General features: G+C 42.8%; 2 protein-coding genes across 3 annotated transcripts; both read right to left on the reverse strand.

Annotated features, from left to right (window-relative positions):
* On the reverse strand, window positions 1-4847 carry si:rp71-17i16.6 (uncharacterized protein LOC100148415 homolog). Its single transcript, XM_064923008.1, has 5 exons — window positions 3939-4847; window positions 3508-3627; window positions 1445-1542; window positions 853-950; window positions 1-671 (listed from the first exon to the last, which is right to left on the reverse strand). The coding sequence occupies exons 2-5, from the start codon at window positions 3612-3614 to the stop codon at window positions 459-461; spliced, it is 516 nt and encodes a 171-aa protein (XP_064779080.1). The 5' UTR covers window positions 3615-3627; window positions 3939-4847; the 3' UTR covers window positions 1-458.
* A 2981-nt stretch (window positions 4848-7828) lies between these two features.
* On the reverse strand, window positions 7829-17374 carry si:rp71-17i16.5 (phosphatidylinositol 4,5-bisphosphate 3-kinase catalytic subunit gamma isoform). 2 transcript variants are annotated; one of them, XM_064923010.1, is made up of 11 exons: window positions 17114-17374; window positions 14911-16919; window positions 14465-14530; window positions 14070-14295; window positions 13775-13869; window positions 12588-12734; window positions 12359-12449; window positions 12144-12274; window positions 11819-11930; window positions 10117-10274; window positions 7829-9962 (listed from the first exon to the last, which is right to left on the reverse strand). In XM_064923010.1, exons 2-11 carry the CDS (start codon window positions 16909-16911, stop codon window positions 9705-9707), a joined length of 3285 nt encoding a protein of 1094 aa, XP_064779082.1. In that variant the 5' UTR covers window positions 16912-16919; window positions 17114-17374; the 3' UTR covers window positions 7829-9704. The 2 variants fall into 2 exon arrangements, with proteins under 2 accessions (XP_064779082.1, XP_064779081.1); XM_064923009.1 differs by having other exon boundaries at window positions 14911-16924.
* Between the last annotated feature and the right edge of the window lie 1972 nt (window positions 17375-19346).

Below are 19346 nucleotides of genomic sequence, written 5' to 3' on the forward strand. Positions count from 1 at the left end.
TTACACTTGCAACTTGTCACTTTTAATTACAAACTCACAAAATTATACACAGTTTCGCAAATAAAATAATGACTATTTGTTGAAAACTATGAGTGGAAATTATAGAAATGCAATTTTGAAAGTACAGCTTGTCATATTAAAGTGAAAACTACTAGCATAAATTCAACTAAACATTCATCCTCTTAATCTGGGACTGCCCTCTTGTGGAAGATTTGTCCCAGCATTACACACAAATTCAAATTTCACTGACACAAATGGATTTTTGTTACAATACGAATAACACAGCATAAGCACATTTAATAACACAAATATAAAAAGATACATGATACTCTGACCCAAGATTGGTCTCTACATCTGATTTACATGATTTTCAATTCGCAAGGCTTTTGGAAGTAGTTATAGTAGTTATATTACCAATAGTAATAGCTAATGCTTATTTAATAATGCTAGGTTTCCCTTCACCTGTTTATTTGTGAGATAGGTAGGTAACTATGTGGTCCCCCAAGCTCCTCCAGGTCATCTAGGAGCAGAGTTGGATGGTTGAGGGAGAGAACATGGGCAGAATAAGCCTGGTGGAGCTGGGCCAGGTTGAACATATACCTGACCCCTGTCAGGTGCTGTAGGTGACCCCGCTCTCTCTGTACATCCTGGTTCACATAGGCTTTCACCAACTGTGGACAAAGGGACAGGAATGTGAAGTCATAGCTGTCTATGAGAAATATCAACCTCAAACATATTTTGTTCTGCATTTTTATCCCTGACTTTTGCTGACAATGTGACCCTGACCAGGAACCTCTCAGGGGCATTACTCATTAGTACTTATTAGCCAGTGTAATGAATAATTAGCCTGACCTCAAGAGACTCAGATTCCTCCTCCTCCTCAAGGTCTCTGAGTTGTCTGGTGGAGTGTTCTCTCAAGGTGTCCCACAGGGCCTCAGCACTCACCTCATCTGACACACAATCAATCAATCAAATGTATTTTAGAAAGCCCTTTTTATAGCTCTTTTTACATCAGAGCTTTAACGATCCCCAGCCTAAAACCCCAAAGCCAGGAACCTAGGAAGAAACCTAGAGAGGAACCAGGCTCTGAGGGTTGGTTCTTCTGGCTACACAACACAATAAATACATAACACAGAGGCACACTGATCACATGAAAAGCTACATACAAAACACTGCAAGACACTAGATGGCAATTAATACATTAGCAGTGGGAATTAGTCTGTTGAAACACTAGGCTGGATAATGGGACTTTTCAGAAAGGTGAAATGGTGGACCTCACAGTGCATGCTTAGCTGGGCTGTACCACTTCCTCCCGCTCCAGTTAGAACACACTTGAATGCCTTCTGGAAACGTTCCAACCAGTTGCACCACCAAAAAAAGGGGACATTTGCATACAATATTGTCACCTAAAAGGGAAGATGTACTTTTGTATTATAACAGTTACCTCCCATGTTCTTCATCAGTAGTGTGTACCAGGTGGGTGAGGAAGTGTGGACAGGAGATGGGTTGAGGAAGTACTCAGCTGTCTCCTTCCCGAACAGCCTACCGAGAGACAGCAGCTGATCAAACAAACACATACAGTGGGGCAAAAAAGTATTTAGTCAGCCACCAATTGTGCAAGTTCTCCCACTTAAAAAGATGAGAGAGGCCTGTAATTTTCATCATAGGTACACTTTACCTATGACAGACAAAATGAGACAAAAAAATCCAGAAAATCACATTGTAGGACTTTTAATGAATTTATTTGCAAATTATGGTGGAAAATAAGTATTTGGTCAATAACAAAACTTTATCTCAATACTTTGTTATATACCCTTTGTTGGCAATGACAGAGGTCAAACGTTTTCTGTAAATCTTCACGAGATTTTCACACACTGTTGCTGGTATTTTGGCCCATTCCTCCATGCAGATCTCCTCTAGAGCAGTGATGTTTTGGGGCTGTTGCTGGGCATCACGGACTTTCAACTCCCTCCAAAGATTTTCTATGGGGTTGCGATCTGGAGACTGACTATGCCACTCCAGGACCTTGAAATGCTTCTAACGAAGCCACTCCTTTGTTGCCTGGGCGGTGTGTTTGGGATCATTGTCATGCTGAAAGACCCAGCCACGTTTCATCTTCAATGCCCTTGCTGATGGAAGGAGGTTTTCATTCAAAATCTCACGATACATGGCCCCATTCATTCTTTCATTTACACATTCGTGCTGGTCCCTTTGCAGAAAAACAGCCCCAAAGCATGATGTTTCCACCTCCATGCTTCACAGTAGGTATGGTGTTCTTTGGATGCAGCTCAGAATTCTTTGTCCTCCAAACACGACGAGTTGAGTTTTTACCAAAAAGTTTTATTTTGGTTTCATCTGACCATATGACATTCTCCCAAACTTCTTCTGGATCATCCAAATGCTCTCTAGCAAACTTCAGACGGGCCTGGACATGTACTGGCTTAAGCAGGGGGACACGTCTGGCACTGCAGGATTTGAGTCCTTGGCGGCGTAGTGTGTTACTGATGGTAGGCTTTGTTACTTTGGTCCCAGCTCTCTGCAGGTCATTCACTAGGTCCCCCCGTGTGGTTCTGGGATTTTTGCTCATTGTTCTTGTGATCATTTTGACCCCACGGGGTGAGATCTTGTGTGGAGCCCCAGATCGAGAGAGATTATCAGTGGTCTTGTATGTCTTCCATTTCCTAATAATTGCTCCCACAGTTGATTTCTTCAAACCAAGCTGCTTACCTATTGCAGATTCAGTCTTCCCGGCCTGGTGCAGGTCTACAATTTTGTTTCTGGTGTCTTTGGTCTTGGCCATAGTGGAGTTTGGAGTGTGACTGTTTGAGGTTGTGGACAGGTGTCTTTTATACTGATAACAAGTTCAAACAGGTGCCATTAATACAGGTAACGAGTGGAGGACAGAGGAGCCTCTTAAAGAAGAAGTTACAGGTTTGTGAGAGCCAGAAATCTTGCTTGTTTGTAGGTGACCAAATACTTATTTTCCACCATAATTTGCAAATAAATTCATAAAAAATCCTACAATGTGATTTTCTGGATTTTCCCCCCTCATTTTGTCTGTCATAGTTGAAGTGTACCTATGATGCAAATTACAGGCCTCTCTCATCTTTTTAAGTGGGAGAACTTGCACAATTGGTGGCTGACTAAATACTTTTTTGCCCCACTGTACATACACACACACACCATGCCCTCAGTATATCAACCCATACTTGCATCACACAAACAAACACTTCCGTCCAATTATACTGCCCACATTATATAAAAGAGCAGTGTTGTGAGGATTGTATGATACCCACAGAGATTAATTCATGCATTCTGAAAAGATGAGAAGAGATACAATTCACACGCATAAACACTAATTCACTCATAAGTATCTGTAAGTAAACAGATATAATTGGTACATTTAACATCCACACAGTATGCATATGGTTCCAATATACTGTATGTGCAGCATACAGATCTACACTCACTTACTTAAACCCAGAGAAACACACAAACATCCAGTACCTGTGCAGGTAGAGGCAGTAGTCCTGTTCAGTTCCAGCCCCAGTGTTTGGTTCAGACGGGCTGTGACTGCTCCCCAGAACATCTGTCTCAATAGCCTCTGTGCTCATATCGACAGGGAAGCTGAACAGGCACAGGGATGGAGTCCTCAGTCAACACCATATTATTTGGTTGAAGGTATTAGTTATTTTCTGTCATTTCCAACTCATCTGTCTTCTATAATCTATACCAGCGTAACAGCAACAAAGATAAACATCAAAGTCATCACACATCAGAGACCGTGCACTCCCTCATCTCTCCCGTCTACAGGAAGAATTACACAATCAAATCCCTAGCAGTTCTGTCCTCATTTAACACTGTGCTCATTATCACATGAAATAGAGAGGTGACAGGACCTCACCAATTCAAACAGATAGCTAATATGTAAAACCTACCTCTGTATTAGGTGATGAAAGCTGCTGTGCAGGGCCGTGTGTGTGTGTGCGCAGTTTGCTGCTGGGCTGTTTTTACGAAACAGAGAAACGCCTCTGTTTCACATCAGTGGTCAGTGTAGAGACACTGCATCTCTCAGCAACTCCACAGGGCCCTGTTACTCTAGGGGCAGCGGGTTGTTGTTACGCCCACAGAGAGGTGATGGTTGCCAGGCTGCGGGGAGCACCTAATTCCCCTTGTTGGAAGAGAATACAAAAGTACTCCTGACTCTCAATCACTCTCTCACTGTCTCACATCCTGTCAGATGGAGAGACCTCCATCTGACAGGATGTGTGTGTGTGTGTGTGTGTGTGTGTGTGTGTCTGTTCCCGTCTAATTATTAACCAAGACTGCGCGCCCAAACTCGCCCTGTTAATCCCAAATCAATCACTAGTCAAAAGGTAACAGAATAAATACATTAGTGAGAGATGACAAGAGAGGGGGGTGAGAAAGTCATCTTACATTATGGGCTGAGTAAGACAGAAAGCCTGATTGGAAGAAAAACACGACAAGCAGTGAATACCATAATTAAATAAATTGAGAAACAGAAAGAAAGTAAGAAACCACTTGTCAGAATTGTCACACAAGTAGCATACAGACTATCACATGCAAACACTCTGCTTTGATCCACTCCATGTTCCCCATGCCAAAATTGTTGTGGTATTAAATGTAACCGTTTCAACTAAATGTTAGACCAGCAATGACATATCTCTGCCCCTCTATAAATAAATGAAAACATCTACCTAGCCCTAGGCAGTGTTGCCATAAAATTAGATTCTGGAGATAGTTGGAACAGTTTGATGGCTGAGGTCTCCCTTTCTCTCTGCGTTGACTAAGATGTGCCATGCCCCTTCAACATAACTGATTTAAAATGGTGCTAGAAAGCCCCAGTCCACTCTGAACACCAGAGGAAATCAGTCATGCTGGGAAAAGGCAAAGGTCGCAGATCCCAGGCAGCATCTGTCACATCCCTGGAAAGTGGAAACAGAAGGCCAAATAAAGGCCAGCAATAGTCTAAACAAAAATGTGACTATATAGTCGGTAAAGAAACGTATGCCCATATAATAGTGTCTTACAATGAACTGTGTAGATGTTTGATGATCATGATGTTTGTATTACCAAAAGAAAAGATTTAGGCAAATGGGGATACCTAGTTAGTCGTACAACTAAACGCATTCAACTGAAATGTGTCTTCCGCATTTAACCCAACCCCTTTGAATCAGAGAGGTGCTGGCAGATGCATTTCTCTCAATGTTATGTCCTATAATTAACTATACCTTCCTCATTAATATTAAGTCATTTTGGCTTGGCTAATCTATCAGTGGCATTTCCCTCCAAAATATAGGCTGATTGTGGGGCCTTCTGTACCCCTGCAGTAGCCCCCCGTCATGGGGGGGTCAGAGGACGCTGCACCATGTCATAACAGGTTAGCCACGGGCCGCTGCAGCTCAAAGCAGGGACCCTGCAAGAGAACACGACATTGAAGAGGAACATACACACCATCACATACAGTATATATTCATTAACTTTCCCATTCCCTCTGGTAATGACATATAGAAACCAAGGGCATCCATGTAGGTGAACAAGGAGGATTCATTCCGGAAGGATGCAAACAATGAGAGATCTGAGGCTGGAGAAAATCTAAAGAAATCTATGGGGCTCATTATTCTCACATAAAAATTCATTATGTCTTGATCAATCACTCAACTAGTTCATTCTGATTTCATTCTCAATCTTCACCTGTGCTCATATTAATGGATATTCACAGGCAGTGTCTCACCCCCTAATAACATGCCCCACCACTGCCCCACCCTGGGGAGCGTTCTCATCTCCACGTGGTGACAAAGACAGGTTGTGATGGGGGAGGGCAGGAGATCTCGGGCAGTGGTCTCAAATTATAACGCCCTGGCTACCAGCATGTCTAGCATAGCATAGTGCACAGGATATCATTAGGACAAACCCCATTTAAAGTTACCATCAAGACTTGATTATTACTGTTATTTAGCTAGTAGCTATCACATATTTAACAAAATGATTCAAAAGTAGGCTACATTTTTCATAATAATTGCACATAGATTGAAGGCTGCTAGGACAAAACAACTGAGAAAATTCTGACAACCTAGTAATTACACACCATAGATATTTCAGTCAAAACAGATCTCTCCTCTTATGCTGTCAGAAATAATGGCACGAGCAGGGCCTGTAATGGTTATTTAGTCTTTTTAATCCTTCATACACGGTATATTGGTCTACATCCTGTTCTGTGCTATTTAATCATTGAAAAGAAAAAAGTAACTTCGGTTACTCTATGTCCATTAAAAAAAACTATTTGATTTGCACCAAAATGCTGTTGTTATACATTAGAAAAGTGAGTAATTGCACCGTGACTCTCGTCATTCTATCCTTGTTTCATATCTCTATAGATATAGATTCGTGAAACAGGGAGGGAGATCAATTTGAACTTGGCCTCCGTAACTTGTCCATCATACCTGTCCATCTCTCACAAGGAGCAGTGACCACCATGTGAGACCTTAGATGACCTTCATTAAACACACCCCGGCCTTGGTTACTCTGATTCGTTTCATATATCTATAGTTATAATCAGACCTTTAATGTTAATCTCTCACAATAACCACCATGTGAGAATCCTCTAGAGGCCATGACTGTAATCAAATAATCAAACAAACAAACCCTTGTAAGGAAGACAGTGGAGGAGTATTGATTCAAGGAAAGCAATCAACTCTAAAACAACAACACCCAGCTTCAGTTTCTCTCAGACAGCCACCTCATGCCCAGTACAGAGTCCAACACCCTGCACAAAGCCGCAGCATGCCATGGCAACACACACTGTGCCACCCCTGTGACTCACACACATTTCTTGCTGGCACACCGCTGGTATTGTTCTGAGAAAAGCCCCTGAATGGTGACCTAAAACTGAACTATCTAATGAACGGCACCTCTGTTTTAATATCCAGGTCACTGTAACTCTGTCAACGTGCTATGGCGAGAGGATATAGTCCTCCTTGCCCGTACTGTTACTCTTCTACATGGATGGACACCCATAGACTTCAATTACTAAATACAACCCCATTTTCATATTTCGCTAGAACTGGACATCCTAGAAGAGAGACATGTACTTACCCCTTGAGGCAGTAGGCAGAGTGGTGGAGGTGTTGTCTGAGCTTTGTCTGGTGGCGCACCCAGTGCTCCAGAACAGGGCCAGTGCCAGGTCAAACCACTAAGCAGCTCTGACACAGTGACACAGAAACACTACACTAAAGGGAGAGGGGGGGAGAGTTAACGAGAGGGACAATATAGAAAAGGACAGTAGAGAACATGGAAGAGATGAGGAAAACTAAAAACTAGTATTTGTGGGAAATTGTTTCAAAGGAGACAGATAGATGGATGAAAAAGGCGATGAAGGAGCGAGCTAAGCGACCAGGATCGTTAAAAGAGAGCATCAAATAGAGGGAGGAGGAGAGTGAGTAGAGGAGGCATGTCCATGCTGCCCCCCTTCACTACACCACTGTACCCCTAAGTGCCCTAGTCCTACTATCACATGCAGGCTCTCTGTGAGGCTCCACCCACACAGCTTTAATTAACTCTCAAAATGAGGGTTTCTGAGAAACAATCCCTGTCTGCATCCTGATGCCATGCTGCCATATTGCCTGTCACTACAGTAGGCCTACACATACAAGTGACGGACAAACATGTACACAAATAGATTAGGCCCCCTCACACACACTACATTGTATATCTGTACTAATATACATGCATAACCTCACTATCTCTCACTTCCTTTAGTCACTTTCTTTACTAAACACTCACAGTCAGAAATGAATGGTACATAATATATTGTGTCATTCTGGAGTCACTTTTATTGTAAATAAGAATAGAATATGTGTCTAAACACGTCTACATTCATGTGGATTCTACACTGAATATAAATATAAATGCAACATGTAAAGTGTTGGTCCCATGTTCCATGAGCTGAAATAAAAGATCCCAGAAATGTTCCATATGCACAAGAAGCTTATTTCTCTTAAATTTTGTGCACACATTTGTTTACATCCCTGTTAGTAAACATCTCTCCTTTGACAAGATTATCCATCCACCTGACAGGTGTGGCATATCAACAAGCAGATTAAACAGCATGATCATTACACAGGTGCACCTTGTGCTGAGGACAGTAAAAGGCCACTCTAAAACATGCAGTTTTTTCACACAACACAATGCCGCAGATGTCTCAAGTTTTGAGGGAGAGTGTAATTGGCATGCTCACTGCAGGAATGTCCACCAGAGCCCACTGCCAGATAATTGAATGTTCATTTCTCTATCATAAGCTGACTCCATTGTTGTTTTGGAGAATTTGGCAGTACGTCCAACCGGCATCACAACCGTAGACCACGTGTAACCACGCAAGCCCAGTACCTCCACATTTGGCTTCTTTACCTACGGGATCGTCTGAGGGAGCTGTGGTCCTGTGGAGTATTTCTGTCTATAATAAAGCCCTTTTGTGGTGAAAACTAATTCTGATTGGCTATGCCTGGCTGCCAAGTGAGTGGGCCTATGCCCTCCCAGCTCCACCCATGACTGCACCCCTGCATAGTCATGTGAAATCCATAGATTAGGGCCTAATTAGTTTATTTCAATTGACTTATTTCCTTAAAAGAACTGTAACTGAGTAAAATCTTTGATATTGTTGAATTTTTATATTTTTGTTCAGTATACCATGATTACGGAGTCGTGAATTAATTGTGAATAATGATGAGAGAGAAAGTTATTTGTGTGAGACAGACACACAAATATCAAACCCCCAAAACATGCTAACCTCTCACCATTACAATAACAGGGGAGGTCGGCATTTTATATCAAACCCCCAAGACATGCTAACCTCTCACCATTACAATAACAGGGGAGGTCGGCATTTTATATCAAACCCCCAAGACATGCTAACCTCTCAACATTACAATAACAGGGGAGGTAGGCATTTTGGGGGGCTATGTTATTTGCGTGTCTATGACTTTCTCCCTTATCATTATTCATGATTCATTCAGGATTATCTGTAATCATGGTAGCATCCACATGAATGTAGAAGTGTTCAGAAACATATTCTATTCTTATTTACAATAAAAGTGACTCCAAAATGACACAATACATGATTTACCATTCATTTCTATTGGGCATAAAATAATCTGAAACACAACCAAAACAAACGGCAAATGCGCCCAACAACTTTTTAGAGTCACATGATTGATGTAATCATTGTGTGCTGGGAATACGGGACCCAATACTAAACTTTAGACTACTTTAAAACACATAAGTTACATTTTTCCAATAATTTGGTCCCCTAAAATGGGGGTACCAGGTACAAAACGTTCTGTAATTTCTAAACAGCTCCCCCGATATATTAAAGCTGACAGTCTGCACTTTAACCTCATAGTCATTGTATCATTTTAAATCAGATATCATTAAGGAAGTAATACATTGTCCGCATGCTATCATACCAATTTATTCAAATCAACACAATTTATTCTAGTCAGCTGGAGCATATCGCACAGGTGGACAACAGCAACCCTCCCTCATGCAGGATTTGAATTTGGCCTGACACTTGAGTACTTCATCCTGTCAATGCCAGTCTGTTGTGTAACACCTGATTCTGTTGGGTTTAAAAACAAATGACAAAATCACATGAATCTCATGCATAAATGGGTTTCTGGAAGTTGGTTCTACTTAATGCCAGCCAACATGTGGATCCACCAGTTGGCTTGAACTGTCCAGCCCAGTTCCTCGCACTTTGCTATCTGCTGGTGGAAGTGGTCCCGTGCGTTGTCCTCCCCCTTGTCGTCCTGCAGTGCGTCCCGGAGGTAGCGCATGTCCTCTGCAGCACTGAGCTCAGGGATCCCCGTCAAGAGCATGAGGGAGAAGAGGGTCACCAGCAGGCGAGAGTGGGAGCGCAGGGACAGGTAGGCCTGGGTACATGTGTCCTGCAAGTGGGGAGAGAATAACCACTCGTTTGACACAACCACATAAACATACACAAACTCAGAAGACAAGGTTAGACAAAATAATAAATAACTCCAACAGTTATTTAGTCTTCACATTTAAAAGAAAGTGAGGAGCTTCAGATAAGCCGCTTACCCTGAACTTCTGGAAGTAGAGACTGGGTTGACCTTTGATCCTGCCCATGACGTAGAGGAAGTCAGGAGTGAGGACAAAGGGGACCCTCTCCCTGCTAACCCCCAGGAACCGTTTGGTGTTCCCCAGGATGTGGCCAAAGTCAATGTGAAACAGATTCCCTTTGGAGCAGAAAAACATGCTTTACATTTACAACACTCCACTCACCATATCAAGAGGACAGTGAATCAATCAACAAAATGTATTTTATAAAGCGCTTTTTAAATCAGTCGTTGTCACAAAGTGCTTTACAGATACCCAGCCTAAAAAGGACAGGCTGTTTCATTGAGACTGATGACCTTGCCTTGAATTTTTCTTTTTACATTGCAGGTACTGCATGTAAAACGTTTTATAAAAAACAGTTGCCACTGGCAACTAAATGTACATGCTTCAATCAGCTTAGAATAGATACAAATGCTCATCTTTATTTTGGTCTTTGAATACTGAGCACAAAATAGATTTTGTCAAACAAAAAACAGATAATGCAGAAAAGGTGAACCTGACATGAGTGAAAAGGTCACCAAAGATGTATATCTAGTGCTGTGTTACTCAACCATGTTCCCTTAAGGCCCACTATGAATGTTTGAGCAGCTTGGCAAAATTAACTGCAGTTAGTACATCTAATCGGTGCACTAATTAGTCACATAACACACAAATGGTTGATGACAAATCAACAACAAATGTACATCTTTTGAACCATTATAATTATTTATGTTGGTACATTTTTCAAATTTATGTTAACGATTCTTGTTAATGGAAGTTATTTGTCAAAATGAAAACATGCATAGTGCAATTCATTGGATTCAATTAGGTTGTCAGTACCGGACTAGGCTCTAGGGCTGCTAAAACGAAATAAAAACACTGGAGAATATTGAACCAATGGATGCATCTATTCTTTCCCAATCCATATGTGTGATGGGTCGGTCTGCACTCAGTGGGAGAATAAATATGTTTAGGCTTCTATGCCTTCATCAGTGCGGTACGGACTGATGAAGGCATATAAACCGGAATATGTGCTGTTTTCTGTTTAGAATTGTTTTGTGCTTTGCACCTTTTGTTATTCTTGTAACGGTTTTCTGTAGGCGAAAGAGAGTCGGACCAAAATGCAGCGTGTAGATTGCGATCCATGTTTCATCAACAAACGTAAACACGAATCAATACAAAACAAAGAACGTAATGAACGTAACGAAAACCGAAACAGCCTATACTAGTGAAAACTAACACAGGAACAAGGACACTAAGGACAATCACCCACGAAACACACAAAGAATATGGCTGCCTAAATATGGTTCCCAATCAGAGACAACGATAATCACCTGACTCTGATTAAGAACCGCCTCAGGCAGCCATAGACTAACGCTAGACATCCCACAAAACCCCAAGACAAAAACACACCACAATAACCCATGTCACACCCTGGCCTGACCGAATAAATGAAGAATAAACATAATATATTTCGACCAGGGCGTGACAATTCTTTCGAGCATGTATTAAATTATGTTTATTTTTGCATCTCTGCCTCCTTTGTATTCCTTTTCAGGGTTTGAGTGCGAGTACCTAGAATGCATTCATCACATTTTGGGGGGACAAAATAACACTCTTTTATGCTGTTTCTTCTATTCTTCTTTTCTGTTAGTGAAATGTAAAATACTATTCTCATTTTTACCTTGGTCTGTAATCATGATGTTGTCATTGTGGCGGTCCCCTATCCCCATCACATACGTGGCCACGCAGTATCCAGCACAAGAGTTAACAAACCTCTCCATAGCCTGATAGTGCTGAGATTAGGTGGGAGAAGGTCAGGGAATTGTAAAAGCATGAGCATAAAATGTCACAATGTCACTGGGCAAAAGCTAAATGACTTCTGTACAGTCTCTCATAAACTACTGTATCATGTCTAAGATTGAAAAGGGATTCGTGGAGATAGGAGGTATAGCTATTGATCCATATTGAAATTAGGGCAGAAATTGTGATATTTATGTGTTATTTACAATCTCTTGGAGTGGACACTTCCCCCTGAGCCACTCAAACAGGGCATCGTTCTTGAAGGCTCCTGTTGTACCTCCTTGGATCCTCTGCAGGGCAGCAATGGTGACGGCATCTCTCACAATCTCTATCATGCCTGAAAACAGATAAATAAGTGGTTATCAATGATTGTGACACAGCGCATTTTCAATTGGAGACTGAATATTGAATTGTTAATGACCTATATTGTATCCTGTCGAGATGCAACCATAGGGCACAAGATTCAGATCCAGTGATTTCTCCTGCCATATAGAATCCATCACCACCAGTGTCTGGAAACATCATACAAATTGATCAATCAAATATAATCAAACATTACCTAACAATGAAATAAAAAATATGTTTTAAGTTATATAATCACTTTTTAAATGTCATATTTTCCACCGATCATTGAGCTAGTCTTTACTCACCTGAATCACCAGCATGTCCTGTCGGAGGTCATCCCCCTGTTTGAAGATGATGCCTACAGGGGGACCAGAGGGGCATGGAGAGTCCATGGAGGAAAACTCAAGCCACAGAGGCTTCTTCTTCGAGGCCATAACCTTGCACCTGTCCAGCTAGAGTTGTGGGGATTGGAGGATTGGGAATGGGATTGGCCAGAGGGAAGTGACTGTTAACATATTATAATATGAAATGACAACCAACAACACTATTTATTAAAGGTCATGTACAGTCAAAATCATGTTTTTCATGAACCAACATCGGAGAAGGCCAACACCGGAGAAGGCCAACATCAGAGAAGGCCAACACCGGAGAAGGCCAACATCGGAGAAGGCCAACACCGGAGAAGGCCAACATCAGAGAAGGCCAACACCGGAGAAGGCCAACATCAGAGAAGGCCAACATCGGAGGTGTGTTTGCAGAGGGGCGTCGTTTACATTGCTAGTTAGCTACTCTACTGGTGCCAAAATTTGACTGTAGGGTGTCAGCAAATATAATTAAAATGTTACACTTCATCTATGGCAAAGATACTTATGTTTCCCTTTTGATTTGTGTCTAGTGTTTGCTAGTTACTGGCTAGCTAGGTCTTTAGCCAGCATGGAACAAATTAGGAGGGAAGGATCTTTCAAAATGTAACGCAGTTGTCATGTCAACATATCCATCACTGCTGCTGTAAACCGCATCACAAGAGACATGTCAAATTGAAGATATACATTTTTTTTACACAATTGATGCAATTTCAATGTTGTTTGAGTTGCTTTGTTAATAACCACATTTGAATGACATAATTTTACTGCAACATTGCTCACTACACAATATCCAAGTTTCTTGACATAGGCGTTTCAAAGAGCTGTCAGTCAATGCGAGCTCATGAATATAAGCTCCACACCCACTCAGCCTGTCTTTTCAAACTTCCTGGTAGTGAGCCATGAGAGAAAAAGTACTTCAAAAGGATATTTTACATGGAAATCAGTATGACTGTTCGGGACCTTGAAGATAAATCAAGTTCAATTTCACCTCAGAACTCATTGAAGTTAGAATGTAAAATACATGGGGGGTTTAGAATCACAGTAAGTTGTTTTTGTGACCCTGACAGCAACAACACATTCTGGCTAAAATGTCCCTTCCTGCCATACAGACACTGAATTAACCTTACCAGGATTCTGCCTGCTCTGATGCGTGGGTCAAAGGGCACTTGGAAGTCTGATGGGAGATTACATGTCCTCAGGAGCTCCTGAAGCTTCTGGGCAGCTGGGGAACAAACAATCTGTTACCAGCTTTATATGATTCGATCAAATTTGATTTTATAACACTCCAAAGGCAAGTGTATGACCATTTCAATGTTCACAGCAATATATTTCTTCCACTCTGACGCAATGGAATTTGTTCTATTTATATTCTATGACATGTTCTATGTTCTACATCCCAGGTGAGCCAGGCCAGAACCCCACCTGTGGATGGGAGGTCCGTCTTGTCAGGGTAGAGTCTCTTGACCACACTGGCCACCTCATGTAGTGCCTCCACAGCCTGCACCTGGCTGATGAAACTGCTCAGCATGGCCTGGCCACAGCCCAGCAGGTAGGCCTCTAGCACCACAGCCATACGCTGACGGAAGAACGGGCAGCCCTCCACCTCACTGCGCAGGTACCAGAAGAAGAAGTGGCCAATCCTCTTGCTCTGTACGCCAGAGGAAAGTTCATTGAAGTATATCTTACTATAGCTAATGTATGTTATTTATGCATTACAAGCATAGCAGGGTACAGGTTCACTCCCGTGACCCCAATAAATCACAGTCAATCAATTCCTTGGAAACTAAAACATAGAAGTCCACACACAGGTTACATACTCTGAGAGCTCTTTGGATGAGGAATCTAGCCAGGAAGCTGTCATGGTAAGGCTCCACTTTGAGAGTCTATGAAAAGAGAGAAATAATAACACAATACTGTAAACAAACATCCCAGTGTGCACAGTGAAAACTATGTCAATGTTTGCTGGGCAACATGAATTAGTGACTTCTTGGTAACAAGTGTTACTCCTTTGTATTCTACCAAACAAAATGTTATGTTACATGCACCAAATACAATGGATGTAGACTTAACAGAGAAATGTTTGCTTACAATACAATTGTCCAGTTCTAAGAAATACCAGGTAATAACCAGGCTGTAAAATAACATGTTACCCATAAATATCCTATAATTAAAGACTTATTTCAAATCGTTTTTTTCAATGTACAGAAGGACAAATCAATCATTTGATTCCATCTATTACATGTTTGTCCCCTATTCAACGTACCTGCACCAGCTGCAGCAGATACTTCAGCATCTCATCATTAGACAAGCTCTCCAGTCTCTGGACAGCCAGCTTCCTGACCCTCTCATCAGCAAAGTCCACACTGAGCAGCTCCAGGGCCACGGAGACATCCAGGTCTGTGGGTTCCCAGTGACTCAGCAGCCAGTGGACATCCTGCACAGAGCTGGGTCTTAGCCAGTCTACGCTGCGCAGGAACTGGGGGAGGTTGGAGGCATACTGGACACTCTCCTCCCTGAACCTCCTCAGACGGGCCCTGTCTGTGGTCACTGGGGACGAGGAGGATCTGGCAAACGTGTCGCTCGCGATGGGAGACAGGCTTTTATCAGATAAGCTGGAGTTGGGGTTGGGTGAGGATGAGGAGAAAGACTGATCAAGAGGGGAGCAGGATCCAGGGGAGGTTGTGCTGTGAGGGAGAACCACAGGGAAACTGTAGCGGTCCAGGAGGAAGGTGATAGCCATGGATTCTGCCACGTCTGGGTTGGTGGCAGAGGAAAGCTTATCCGCCTTATAGGTAAAAGCCTCTTCCTCCAGCTCGGGATAGGCCCACATGTGAAGGGTGTGTGGCCCTTGGCTAAGGACGGACCTGTGGTCTATCAGAAGGAGATTCACAAAGTACAGCAGCTTTCCCTTCCCTCTCTGGTAGTCTGGAGCTTTAAGACCAGAGGCTGGGGCCTTGAATTCCTTTGTTGCGGCGCTATCATGGGTGCAAGCATTGATGGTCAGGCCCAGCTTAGCTCCACGGGGAAGATCCCTGAGGAGGATATCAAACTCCAACCACTCGTTCCACAGAACTTCATCAGCAAAGGCCTTGGGTGTGGAAAAAACAGAGGTTACTACCTTGCTCCCGTAGAGGATAGAGGCCTCCACGTGGATGAACTGAGGAGGCTTGCCAGGGGGTTGGGGTATGTCGAAGCCCAGGAGCTTCACTCTGAACTTGCGGTTGCAGTCCCAGAGTGAAATCATGAGGATGTCGTCCACATCCTTTCCCTCCAGGGCCAGCTCCTCATGGGAGCTGGAAAGCCCAGTGAAGCTGTCCACAAGGGGCCAGTCTTCGGCCCTCACAGTGTCCTCATCAAGCTGCGCCATGGGGACCACAGACAGATGAAGCGCCTGCATGGACTTCAGACACTGCCGTACCCACAGGGAGTCAGAGAAAGGGAAGTCTCCAGAGAGAAACTCCTCCCTGCCACAGACCTTGAGAACCATGTCACCAGACTCACATTCCAGAGCATGGTCTACCATGATTTCTCGGAAGACCTTTATGAGACCTTCAGGTGTTATATTAAAATCCACCTTTACACTGAAGCACACGTCATTGTGATGCATGGTGACTGATATCTTTCGGCTGACCTGTTCCTCCTGGACTTTTGGGAAGGGGGCTGAGGTGGTCCATGGCTCTGTTGCATAGGCCCTGGCATCCCGCCTTCTTAACTCTTCCTGGCGGGGAGAAGCCAGCTTCCTGCGTGTGAAGCTGAGCTCGCCGAGCCTATTTGCTGCTACTGTATCCAGGTCATGGCCAATCAGGTTGACCAGGGTACGGTGGTGGCTCTGCCTCTCCTCTGTGTCATCTGGCTGAGGCGACACCACTATGCAAGCTACCTGCCGTCCCCGGGAGTCACGTGACCATGGTACATCCAGAGTCCGGAGAACCTGGCAGTCGTCAAAGATCTCATACCAGTCCTCTCCCTTGGGGTAAAGAAGTATGAACTTTTCAGGGTCCAACAGGCTTAATGGATCGGGATGGCAGTTCAGCTCTTGAGTTTGCATGCAGATACGAAGACGTAGCTGATGTACACTGCATTGTGCTGGTAGCCTCGCCACTACCAGGACTTTCTCTTGCCTCTCCCCAGCCTGGAGGCCCTTACCTGGGCGTAACTCACAGATGAACTCCAGGCTGTTCTCAGAGCAGCTGGCTCCAGACGTATCTGTTGCAAAATCTGCATATTCTCTGATGCCTTGACCAGAGTTCGATTCAGTCGCCATTCAATCTCCTAGACTAACAAGAAAAACAATGATCTAGAATTAAAAGCTTTTCTTGTTTTGATACTGTGCATTAACTGCACGCTCACAGACACACAATGGCCTACACATAATTCCCACCTATCAATGAGAAATGGTAGATTAGAATGACATCTTACTTGATGATAGAAAGCTTTACTTTCAGATGAACTATAAAAAAACTCACCTGAACAGATTTGTCCTTCCTAGTTCCTTTACCACAGCAACAATGAATGACTGACTCCGTGTGTACGTAGTTAAATAAAAATGTCCCCTTCTGTAATTCTTGGATACTTCCTCATTCCTTTTTGAGTTGCTACCCATAAGTCAAGTCAAAGAGAAATAAATCCTTGTAATGGCCTGATAAGGAGTTCCTCTATTGTGCTGTGATAAGAGTTTACTGTAAACTGATAGGTAACCTAACAGAGGAAGCATTACCAGTAAGGTCCCTGTGGAAACATGCACGCATGAAAGTACAGAGACTATAACAAAGCATTTGTACATTTGTGCAAACCTGTTTAGCTTGTTGTTACTCATAGCTCAAATGTTTTCCATCCTGGCATTTCCATCATACTTGGTCCCTTTCAGCCAATTTGTGTGAACTCAGCGCAGTTCTCTTAATTTTTTGTGCAGTGTGACCACTCCAAAGGAACTCTGACTACTCAAAAGAGCCCCCGAAGCGAACCGAAGTGAGACCACCAGTTCGGTTCCGAGTCGGTTCGGTTCCCCTTTTTAGGGCAATGTGAACACAAAGCTCCTCAGATTCACTTGTCATTGTTCCCGTACCCAGAGTGTGAATTACGGGAGAGTTAGGTTCCTAAATTTAGACATGAGCTCCTCTAAAGGCAACAAAAGTCAAACGTTGTGGAGGTCTCTTTGAGTTGCACCCCACCCATTCTTCTGCCCTCAGAACAGCCTCAATACATCAGGGTATGGAGTCTACAAGGTGTCTAAAGCATTCCACAGGGATGCTGGCCCATGTTGACTCCAATGTTGACTCCAATGCAGTTTGGGTGGTGGACCAGTCTTGATACACACGGGAAACTGTTGAGTGTGAGAAACCCAGCAGCTTTGCAGTTCTTGACACAAACCGGTGCGCCTGGCACCTACTACCATACCATTGCCCATTCTCCCTCTGAATGGCACACATACACAATCCATGTCTCAATTGTCTCAAGGTTTAAAAATCCTTCTTTAATCTGTCTCCTCCCCTTCATCTACAATGATTGAAGTGGATTTAGCAAGTGACATCAATAAGAGATAATAGCTTTCACCTGGTTAGACTATGTAATGGAAAGAGCAGGTGTTCTTCATGTTTTGTATACTCAATGTAATTCGTACTCTGCCTGCACCACACTAGACTACTGCAACACCTTTTCCTTTGCCATAACCCCTCACATTGGTGCCACAAAAGAGATCAAATGATGATGTGCTCTTTTTGGCTGTTGATTAGTGATTGTCAAGGATGAGCAGATATTCCAAAATATATGCGGCACTTTAGTTCATGATTACTTGTTTGCAATATGTGATCTATAGGCTATGAGAGCTTCATACGCTGTTTATTGATTGTGGGGTTCGAATAGTGTGAGAAGACAACAGCATATTTGGTGAGAATCACAACAAAGGGTGCAACGTCAACTCTTGCTCTTAAAGGGGCAGTAGCCTACATTGGGAGTACAATTTTCAATAACAGCATTATTTCATATGCAGTTATGATTCTTCTATTTGTTCTGAGATTGATTATTTTAAAGAGGACTACAGTATATGTGAAAACACCCTCTGTGAGCAGTGACCACACTATCACCTGATCGTACAAGGAAATGAATGACAAGGAAAACAGACACAGTGAGAATGCCTTACAAATGGTTACATTGTAGCTAACAATTGCAGCTGTCAATGTACATTTAGATTTCTAATGTATTCATCTTATCTTTTTTACATGTTGTCATAGTGCTCCTGACGTTATCACTTCAACTTCTAACATATCCTGATAATAGTGATTGAGAATCCACTATTAACTTACTTTATGGCTTCAGTAGATGAATTAGATCACCAATGGTAACAACACAATACAGCCCCTGGCTTATACACTGTATAGGCAGATGAAGCAGATCTGAAATGACCTGGGGTCTGTTCTTGTCTTGGCTCTCATTTCTCACATTGTTCTTAAATGACTATAGCATTAAATCAAGGCAAGTCTTAAGTTCATTGTCAAATGTTAGCCGAGTCTTTGTTTGGCCAGCTTTATGTGAGCCAGTTTGAGACTACAGAGGCTGGCTCACAAGGCTAATGCAATGGTACTGGCTAAACGGGTAATAATAACTCTTTTAAAAAAAACTACGCCTACAATGACATACCCAAATCTAACTGCCTGTAGCTCAGGACCTGAAGCAAGGATATGCATATTTTTGATACCATTT

The sequence above is a fragment of the Oncorhynchus masou genome, chromosome 18 (assembly GCF_036934945.1).
Source record: "Oncorhynchus masou masou isolate Uvic2021 chromosome 18, UVic_Omas_1.1, whole genome shotgun sequence".
NCBI classification, from domain to species: domain Eukaryota; kingdom Metazoa; phylum Chordata; class Actinopteri; order Salmoniformes; family Salmonidae; genus Oncorhynchus; species Oncorhynchus masou.

Coding starts and splice junctions, on each gene's coding strand:
- si:rp71-17i16.6 (XM_064923008.1), bottom strand. CDS start 3,614: ATGAGCACAGAGGCTATTGAGACAGATGTTCTGGGGAGCAGTCACAGC. Junction 951..1,444: donor ACTGATGAAGAACATGGGAG/GTAACTGTTATA, acceptor ATTGTGTGTCAG/ATGAGGTGAGTGCTGAGGCC. Junction 672..852: donor AGGAATCTGAGTCTCTTGAG/GTCAGGCTAATT, acceptor CTTTGTCCACAG/TTGGTGAAAGCCTATGTGAA.
- si:rp71-17i16.5 (XM_064923010.1), bottom strand. CDS start 16,911: ATGGCGACTGAATCGAACTCTGGTCAAGGCATCAGAGAATATGCAGAT. Junction 13,870..14,069: donor GACGGACCTCCCATCCACAG/GTGGGGTTCTGG, acceptor TTTGTTCCCCAG/CTGCCCAGAAGCTTCAGGAG. Junction 10,275..11,818: donor CATCATGATTACAGACCAAG/GTAAAAATGAGA, acceptor TCTGCTCCAAAG/GGAATCTGTTTCACATTGAC.